Source organism: Myotis davidii, unplaced genomic scaffold (assembly GCF_000327345.1).
Source record: "Myotis davidii unplaced genomic scaffold, ASM32734v1 scaffold1134, whole genome shotgun sequence".
NCBI classification, from domain to species: Eukaryota; Metazoa; Chordata; class Mammalia; order Chiroptera; family Vespertilionidae; genus Myotis; species Myotis davidii.
In genome coordinates, this window is record NW_006286229.1 from 120,535 (window position 1) to 131,130 (window position 10,596).

The 10,596-nt window shown below is 40.8% G+C and overlaps 1 protein-coding gene across 1 annotated transcript in view; it reads right to left on the reverse strand.

The window, feature by feature from the left end:
* Window positions 1–3,001: 3,001 nt before the first annotated feature.
* Window positions 3,002–10,596, reverse strand: part of XRCC6BP1 (XRCC6 binding protein 1) — a gene marked incomplete at its 5' end in the record, with an annotated part of 15,013 nt that continues 7,418 nt past the window's right edge. The window contains 3 exons of the mRNA XM_015559761.1: window positions 3,002–3,461; window positions 7,337–7,420; window positions 8,780–8,918. Coding sequence (XP_015415247.1) covers window positions 3,258–3,461; window positions 7,337–7,420; window positions 8,780–8,918 — 427 coding nt within the window. The remainder of the gene's footprint in view (window positions 3,462–7,336; window positions 7,421–8,779; window positions 8,919–10,596) is intronic.

The following is a 10,596-nucleotide window of genomic DNA, read 5'->3' on the forward strand; positions in this document are numbered from 1 at the left end:
TTGTTTTTGTTTTTTTGGAGATTTTTGTTGTTGTCCCTGTACCAAGGATCTGCCTAAAAGTATAAACTTAAGGTTTTCTTGGGTCTTTTCTGAGCCTGTACCTTTCCCTAGGCATGCATAGTGACTTTCTAATTTCCCTTGTATATGCCATTGTTCTTAATGTTCTAGTCTTTAATGTATGGTTCCCAAAAGGGGGGGAAAGAGAAAAATTAATAGAAAATAAAAAAGGGCATCAGCCCTTTAAATACCCTGTAGGTCATTTCAGACAGGTGAGAAGCAGTTTGCAAAAATGGGAGGAAGTGTAACAATGCCACCATCTCTCTGTCTGAACCTCTGTGAAAAGCAGCAGCAATGAGCAATCAGAGCAGATCCCAAATAAATGGAGGAGAGGGCGCTTTTTGCCCTCACCCCTCCTGCCTGGTTCCCACAATCTGTATACAAGCTGTTCTGGGAAAACATGCATAGCTGCCTGCCACAAGGCACACTAGTGAGAGATGAGTACCTACTACCGTGCTACCAGCTGAAAATGGCCAAAATTAGCTTCAATTTACCTCCCAACCCTCCCCCTGAAAGTTACAAGCCTTCAATAGACTCTAGAAGTCCAAAATATTTACATTAAACAGATTCTGTCAGTATAATTTTATCTAGGTGGGGAGACAGATTTGTTGCTTGCTATTCCACCATCTTCCCAAGAATCTTCAAACCACATTTTAATGTTTAATAAGTTATTAAGCTTGAGTTAACACTTTATAATTTATATTTAATCAAATTTTAACTCAAAAGAAAGAATCCTGCTAACTTCATTATGTTTGAACCTTTAATAAACCACCTATACACACAATGTCTTTCAGTCTGGACATAGGCCAAGAGATGTTTGCTGAGACAGCTAGAAGATGCAGTTACCAGTTAAGAGGGTCAGATTAGCCCTAACCGGTTTGGCTCAGTGGATAGAGTGTCGGCCTGCGGACTCAAGGGTCCCAGGTTCAATTCTGGTCAAGGGCATGTACCTTGGTTGCAGGCACATACCCAGTGGTGAGTGTGCAGGAGGCAGCTGATCGATGTTTCTAACTCTCTATCCCTCTCCCTTCCTCTCTGTAAAAAATCAATAAAAATATATTTTTTTAAAAAAGAGGGTCATATTAAAAAAGAAAAAAAAGAGGTATAGATAAAAGAACCATGTTTTCTGAATTCAAAACTCAGATCAGGGCTTAATAAAATATTTAAGAATGATTATGTGAAAAATCTTATAAATATATGAAAATGAGCCCTGGTCAAATGGCTCAGTTGCTTGGAGCATCATTCCATACACCAAAAAGGTTGTGGGTTCAATTTCCAGTCAGGGCACATACCTAGGTTGTGGGTTGATCCCCGGTCAGAGTTCATACAGGAGGCAACTGATCAATGTTTCTCTCTCACATCAATGTTTCTCTCTCTCTCTCTCACTCCCTTCCTCTCTCTCTAAAAAGTCAATAAAAAACATATCGGCAGATAAGGATTAAATATATATAAATATGTTTAAATTGCATTGTGAATTTAATGTACTGGCCTTTACTAAAAATAAAGAAAGCCCTGGCAGTGTGACTCAATTGGTGGGGCATCATCCCATTCACGGAAGGGTTGCCAGTGTGATTCTTGGTCAGGCCACATGCCCAGGCTGCAGACTCAATCCCTAGTGGGAGGCACACAGGAGGCAGCCGACCAATGTTACACTCTCACATGGATGTTTCTCTCTTCTCCCTTCCTCTCTCTCTAAAAATCAATAAACTATTCTCTTTTTTAAATATACTTTTATTGATTTCAGAGAGGAAGAAAGGGGAAGAGAGAGATAGAAACATCAATGATGAGAACGAATCATTGATTGGCTGCCTCCTGCACATCCCCTACTGGGGATTGAGCCTGCAATCCACACGTGTGCCCTTGATCAGAATTGAACCCAGGACCCTTCAGTCCACAGGCCAATGCTCTTTCCACTGAGCCAAACCAGCTAAGGCAATAAACTTTTCTTTAAAAAATTAAAAATTAAAAAATCTAATCAAAACTTTCCCCAGAAAACACCCAGTTGGTGTGGCTCAGCAGTTGAGCGACAACCCATGAACCAAGAGGTCACCAGTTCGATTCCTGGTTGTAGGCTCAATCCCCAATGGGGTGCATGCAGGAGGCAGCCGATTAATATTTCTCTCTCATCAATGTTTCTATCTCTCTATTCCTCTCCCTTCTTCTCTCACTTAAAATAAAAAAAAGAAAAAAGAATCAATAAAAACATATTTAAAAAAAACTGTCCCCAGAAAACTGAGCCATATAGTCTCCACATACATGTTGAAAGAAGAGCAGAGAGTGGAGTAGGCATTGATCATTGAATGAATTATTTCCAACTTTCATTCATTAAATGTTTTGATCATAACATCTCAACACATGTCCTATAAATAAAATCAATACATTTTTCTTTTCACTTAATGTAAATACCAACAGTGGTCTCCTATCAACATTATACAAGGTACCACTTCACAGTTTTCTTAATCAAATATTAAAATAATCATCTATATATATAAAAGCCTAAGCGACCAGCCGACTGGCTGACCAGTTGGTAGCTATGACATGCACTGACCACCAGGGGGCAGACGCTCAACACAGGAGCAGAAACCACAGGCATGGAAACATGGAACAGACTGATGAATCTCAAAGGGAAGTGGGGAGGAAGGAGGGCAGGAAGAGATTAACCAAAGATCTTATATGCATACTAGAGGCCCAGTGCACATGCACTGGTGGTGTCCCGCTTGCCTGGCCTGCGGGGATCGGGCCGAAACCAGCCCAGTGCACGGATTCGTGCACCAGTGGAGTCCCCGCTGCAGATCAGGCCAAAACCAGCTCTCCAACATCTCCCAAGGGTTCCTGGATTACGAGAGGGCGCAAGACAGGCTAAGGGACCCCACCGGTGCAAGAATCCATGCACTGGGCCTCTAGTATGTAATAAAAATAAAATCACAAAAATCAAAAACACAAGTACAATGTAGAAAATACAAAAATGTAATTGATTTGCCTTATTCACCGAATGGCTAGCTATACAGATATAATTTTGCCTTGAAGTTTAAGGCAGTTCCATTTTTCACCAGAGTTACATTTTCTGATAATATACTAGGATCAGCATCTTCTGTCTTATCTGTATTTAATTGATCATTTATGTTTTATACATTTGTGCACCTGAGAACCATATTTTCTTCATGATCACTGAGGCTCTGTAATATAAAATGTCATTGCCTTCATATATTTGAGTAATACCGATGACGGTTTTGAAAGTCTCTGTGAGCATATTTTGCATATGTCTTGTTATGTGGGATCCTTCCAAAAGGTTCATGGTCATTGAAACAAGATTCAAAAACTTCATCAACAGCCTTTTCAGCTACTTCTTTGCTGACATTCCTAACAGCCAGGATAGAAAGAATGGCTCTGTCTCTGACACAAGTCTAAAGAGGGAAAAAAAAGGATGTGGCTTTAGTTTTATATGAAAATTTAACCATGAAATAACATTTTATATAATATCTGAACCATAATCAAAACTCATTTTTGCCCTGGCTGGTTTGGCTCAGTGGATAGAATGTCGGCCTGTGGACTGAAGGGTCCTGGGTTCAATTCCAGTCAAGGGCATATGCCTGAGTTGCTGGCTCAATCCCCAGTGGGGGGCATTCAGGAGGCAGCCAATCAATGATTCCCTCTCATCATTGATGTTTCTCTCTCTCCCTTTCTCTCTGAAATAAATAAAAAAATGTTTTTTAAAAAATACTTATTTTCCTATTATTTCATTCTGTCATTCCAAAAAAGAAATTAGCTCACTCTAAAATTTATTTAGGTATAAGTAAAACCTCTTTCAATTTTCTCATCCTTTCCAATAACATAAGCAGATGTCATTCTCTAAAGTTCTAGACAGTGTTTGCCAAACAATAACTCCCAATTGGCAAAATCACAGAAAAGTGGATAAATAAGGTTCTGGTTGGATTTTTAATAAAATTTAAATAAATGTAAAATATACTTTACTTCGGTAACTCTCTTCCTTTGCATTGAGCAATGCTAAGTAACTTTTCCTTTGAGAGAAACACTATCTCCTGCAAGCAATAGAAAACCACACATATATACACATAGTTTGAAGATGTCTTCATTTTTCAGGGAAAAACAAATCAAACTTTTTTTGTTTGTTTCTGAGTGTTCTTTGAATGGGTATTCAAGTTTTCGTTCTAAGAAGATAATTTACCTAATGTTACATTATAATAGACCAGAATTTCTCAGTATTCTAAATATTTTAAGAAATATAAGGTCACCCAGCCAGTGTTGCTCAGTGGTTAAGCGTCAACCTATGAACCAGGAGGTCATGGTTCAATTCCCAGTCAGGGAACATGCTTGGGGTGCAGGCTTGATCCCCAGTGGTGGGCATGCAGGAAGCAGCCAATCAGTGATTCTCTCTCATCATTGATGTTTCTATCTCTCCCTCTTCCTTCTCTGAAATCAATAAAAATATTTTTTTTAATTTAAAAAAGAAAAAAGGAAAGAAAGATAAGATCCTACCATTCCAATTCTTGAAGAGCTTTTACTCATTGTATTTCCCCACAGATCCAAACGAAAACTCAAAAGAATGGCATTTAACATTTTCCTGAAAAATAACCAAACACTGGTTCTGAAGGCTGCGCATCCTGTCAATCATTGATTTTCTCTGCATGTTCCCAGTTTTACTTGGCCTGGTCAGCATGCCCAGCCTGGAGATGCCCACAGATACTGGAATATAAAACAGTGCTTCTCAATCTAAATTACACCAAACACTGATTTTTAAAATAAACCCTAGGCATAAAGGAATAAGAAGGAGAGAAAGATTGGTACGAAGCCACAACCACAATTGCCACAGAGGAAATTTCTCCCCTTCAGGGGGGAAAATGGTGGTAAAAATTTGTCTCCTGGAGACACAGGGAGAAACAAGTATAGATCACAATTCAGATTCACTTCTTTGTAGATGTAATAAATTTCTGTTAAAAAGTGTGCAAATTTACAGTTACTGTGGTTGATGGTTATGCTTCTTTTTTAAATATATTTTTATTGATTTCAGAGAGGATGGGAGAGGAAGAGAGAGATAGAAACATCAATGATGAGAGAGAATCATTAATCAGCTGCCTCCTGCATGCCCCACACTGAGGATCAAGCTCGCAACCTGGGCACGTGGCCCAACCAGGAATCGAACTGTGACCTCCTGGTTCATAGGCCCATGCTCAACCACCGAGCCCCGCCAGCCGGGCTGATGTTTGTGCGTCTCGGGTACAAAAGCAGAACTCCATTCCTAACACTCTCCTCCCTCAACCAGGCTCCCACCACCTCCCCATAGTTACTTCCTGCTGCTAGTTCTATTCATTTGCTGCTGCTGCTGCTGCTGCTACCCAAGTTTAAAAAAAAAAAAAAGGAGAGACTTCTCTTTCAAAGACTCTGGGCCCTGGATCACATGCTTTAACCACATTATCCTCTTCTTCCACCCTTCCCGCTGAGAGCCAGAACACACAGGCCATCCAAATGCAGCCCAAGCTGTATTCACTGGAGGGGAGGCGCAGGGATCCCAGGGCACAGAAGACATGTGGCACAGCAGCTCAGCGCCATATCACTAAGCTGACTCACACAGGCTGAAAGCGTAACAGCCTTACCTGAGGCATTACCCTCTCCAAGCAGCAGGCTTCTCCTCTAGCTCCCATTCACAAGGTCACACCTTCTCTGAGTAGTTCACTGGATTTTCTTCCCTCCACCCTAGAGATGAGTGACCCTTCGCTAGAGAACCAAGGGTCTTTCTGTTGTTGTTCCAAGCCTACCCTGTTTTGCATCTACTATCCGGTTGGAACTGCTATCCTGATGCTCATGACCCTCACAAATCGGGCCACCATGCTCTTCCCACAGAAAGTCTCTCACCAGCCTTTCCCTGAGTGTGGACTCAGAGCCCCTTGGTTGCTATGGGCAGAACTGCTCACATTCATGATCAGTCCATTGGTTCCATGCTCCTCTCCCATGTCCATCTGTGGCGGATAGATGTATGACGTGATAGCAAAGCTCTCTAACAGGATGATCTCGCCTCTAATTTTCTTTTGGGGTTTTGTTATTCGTTTTGTTTAGTTTTGTCTACAAAACCCCTCTCAGCTCAGTTTATCACACATTGTATGCGGGAAACGTATTTATACATTTTATGTTGACTGTAAATAGTAGAGCGCAGGACACGTATTAATACGTTTTTTATAGACTAGCGGTAGAATGCGGGTAATGTATAAATACGTAAACTAAAGTTATCGTAATTTTACTGAACGTTGCCATTTGTGCAAAAAATTAGCAAAAATGGCCCCTGCCACCTGTTAGCGCGCAATAAAAACTACCCGCAAACAATGTGATCATATTCAACCTGTATTAATCCAAAACTTTGCTATGACATCATACATCCTTCAAAGGCGCACTAAGACACTGCCATAACCTGTGCCGCAGTGAAGTCTCTTCTGAAAAGTATTATTTCTTTATCTTGAGAATACAGTGGTAGTTTAAAAATGTAAGTCCAGGCCGAAACTGGTTTGGCTCAGTGGATAGAGCATCGGCCTGCGGACTGAAAGGTCCCAGGTTCGATTCCGGTCAGGGCATGTACCTGGGTTGCGGGCACAGCCCCAGTAGGAGATATGCAGGAGGCAGTTGATCGATGTCTCTCTCTCATCGATGTTTCTAAACTCTCTTTCTCTCTCCCTTCCTCTCTGTAAAAAATCAATAAAATATATTTTTTTAAAAACAATGTAAGTCTTTAACTGCTAGGTAACAGTAAGACAGGCTGTGATTTCACTTCCACTCCTTATCTACCCATCCACAAGTGTCCCAAGAGCGAGAGCATAATAGTTCTTTTCACTATTAAAATCTCTCAGTCAGGCACACAGCTCACCCATAATTATAAAACAGAACTAAATTCCATCTCTTTGGCTTAAACGGTATACAGTTTGTATTCATTTCATGTAAGTAGTTCTTCCAAGTTTCAAGTACTAAATGTACTTCTCATTTCTTTATTCATTATTTCCACTCTTAGACTTTTTTTTAAAATATATTTTATTGATTTTTTTACAGAGAGGAAGGGAGAGAGATAGAGAGTCTGAAAGATCGATGAGAGAGAAACATCGATCAGCTGCCTCCTGCACACCTCCCACTGGGGATGTGCCCACAACCCAGGTACATGCCCTGACCAGAATCAAACCTGGGACCCTTCAGTCCGCAGGCCCACACTCTATCCACTGAGCCAAACCAGTTTCGGCTACTCTTAGACTCTTAAAGGTAAGTGACTTCATGTAGTTTTTACCTGATGGTGTTGTTTTAATCCAAAACGTAGCCTGAATATTTCATTCACAAGTGAGCAGTCTCCACTGAGGTTAGCAGCTCGAATCTATCACAAAGACAGAAGGCAAACAAAAAGAAAATAAGTGCCTGTGCTCTATGCCTTTATAACAACCAATTTTTTTAACTATAAAAGAATATATAAAAGTAGCATGCTTTTCTGAGATCAGAGTAACTGTAAGACTTTTTTGAAAGAATGTTTTAAACTCTATTGACTCCAGAAGTTCTTCAGGTAAGAAAGAGAGCAGCTATCCATGAGCTATGACAGACACTGCCAAAGGGTGTGCATGACAACCTGAAGTTAGGACATATTTTCTAATTTACTACATTTTTTAAGTAAAAAGCAGCTTTAATAGTTGAAAAAAATCTTGGAACTACCCACATAGATTCTACAGCTAACCTGGCCACATTTTTGCTAATTCATAGCAAACAGAATGACCCACTTCATGTTACTTCACAATAACACGGTCTTATTCCTCTGAAGAGCTCAAGGCACTTACACATTTTAGCCAATAGGCAGTAAGTCTCATAACACCCGAGAGAGACCTATTTAAAAACTCAGGATTCACCAATGAACAAAATAAACTGATGAACAACATAGAAACACAGGCAGGGATACATGGAACAGATGACAGCTGTCAGGAGGAACGGGGCGGGAGGGGGACAGGGGGCACTGGATGAAAGAAGGTGAAGGGATTAGTCAAAGAATATATATGCCTAGCCCACAGACACAGACAACAGTGTGGTGATGGCCAGAGGAAAGGGGGAGCAGAGGATGGGTGGAGATGGGCAATAGGTGAGGGGTGACATCTGGAATAGTGTCAACAATAAAGTTAAAAAAAAAAAAAAGAAAACTCAGGATTCAGTCTACCTTCCAAATAATGAGTTATAATTAGATGCAGTGAGGTTGCTTATTAATTTAAGGGAACGAGAAAATAATCTAAGTTATAAAATATAAGCTTGAAATTTATATTAGCTTTTTAACTTCTCAATACATTGCACTCTTTGATTAATGAAATGCAAGTATGAAATACTTATGTCTCTCTAGGAATATATTTATATGCGATGAACAACATAGAAACACAGGCAGGGATACATGGAACAGATGACAGCTGTCAGGAGGAACGGGGCGGGAGGGGGACAGGGGGCACTGGATGAAAGAAGGTGAAGGGATGTATATTTTTAGAGCAATCCAAAGTGCTTATTGATAACTATCTTTTTATGCTTTACTCTAGAGCAAGAAAGGATCTTTACCTACAGAAAGCACCACAAAAGCCAATGAGGGACCCTGGTTGTAAACCTGCCTCTTTCACTTACTGAAGTATGGAATCTGAACAAATGCCTCGCTTTCCACAGATATTACATGGGGATAATAGTATCCGCTTCCATGGGCTGTTGTGACAACTACATAAGGATCCACAAACGCTTTCCATGCCAACAGCGCTCTCGCAAACATGGAGAGTGTTCCTAAAACCCGCTGGATTTTCCGTAAAAAGTGGACAAGCATAAGTCCCACAAAGTAACAATACAAACCAGGCAAGGATGCTCTGTGCACAGGGAAAGCGGCATTACGACAGGAAGCAGGGTGGCTGTGGTGGACAGGCTAAGCTGATTTTCCACAAAAAGGATAAAACTACAAAGAAGTTTGTGCTAGCCAGTTAGCCCAGTTGGTTAGAGTGTTTGTCCTAATGCACCAAGGTTATGGGTTCAATCCCCAGTCAGGGCACATACAAGAATCAACCAATAAATGCCTAAATAAGTGGAACAACAAATCAATGTTTCTCTCTCTCTCTCTCTTGCTCTCTTTCTTGGGGCAGGGGAGGGAGGGTAAAGGAGGTCCATGGGGGGAAAGGGGGACATATATAATACTTTCAACAAAAAATCTTTTAAATAATAAAATCAATAAATTTTTAAAAATTTGTTTAAAGAAGATTGTGCTGAGGCTTGAATGTGTTGGGCCTGACTGAAGATCTAAGAGAACACTGGCTATTAAGAGACGTAAGCACTTTGAACTAGGAGGAGATAAGGAGAGACAGGGCCTAGTGACCTAGTTCTAAGCTTCGTATTTTGTTTTATTATGTAACAATAAAATCTTGAGGATATGTTCACTTCAAAAAAAAGAATCCACAAACAGAACAGTGTTTGGCACACAGCCCTCAGTAAATGTTAACTGCCCTTAATTTTTTTGTTATATAGTTTATTCCATAAGAAATAGTCTATTATAATTAAAGTTAATAACTACTTATTAGGATTAAAAAGGTTATATTTAATACAATTCTAAAAAAAATACTTGAAATTTCTGTATGTCTCAAAAATTTATATTCAATAGTTAGAAACAGAAATTCAAGACTAACATGGAGCTATCACAGTAAGAAAAGGAGTATCCTATATAATAAAAGCCTAATATGCTAAGTGTTTGGTCGTCCAGTTGGCCGTTCAACCAATCAAAGCATAATATGCCTATGTTGTGCTAAGTCCGTTCAACCACTCACTATGACGTGCACTGACCACCAGGGGGCAGACAGTTGACCAGTCGACCAGTCACTACGATATACACTGACCACCAGGGGACAGACACTCCAAACGGTAGGTTAGCTTGCTGCTGGGGTCCAGAGATCGGGACTGAGAAAGACGAGCTGGACACGCTCTGGAGCCCTCTCGCAGTCCCTCCCCTGCTGGCCAACTTCTCGCGTCCCTCCCCTGCCCCAGTCCCTCCCCTGCCCCAATCGTGCACTGGTAGGGTCCCTCAGCCTGGCCTGTGCCCTCTCACAATCCAGGACTGCCAGGAACCAATTCCAGCATGTCATAATTTCAAGAGTTTCATCAAAAGGTTGATGAAACTTGGGGACTCAACAGGGTTGAGTCACACATATAGTCACCTGTTGGGAATGGCCAAAGGCATTTGCCCAAACCTGAAAAGAGATTATTTCTTGGCTTCCAGACAGCTAAAAGGCATCTTCATCTACATGTTATTGCCTCCTACTGGCCAAACACCTGAACAGCCATAGGCTAATTCCCCCAAACTGACAATGCTTCTGTACCCTTTGAAACCTTACCCTTTGAAGTGTATTATCTCCACCTTGCCTTAGGACAAATTGTGTTAAGAAAAGCAAGGGTCCTAAACAAGGAGGTAGTCTTCAGTTCCTTTAGCTAAAGGTCCTCTGACCCCCAATGCCTTTCAAACTTATATTTCTGACTCTTTATTAGTCTCTGGATTCCTATGTC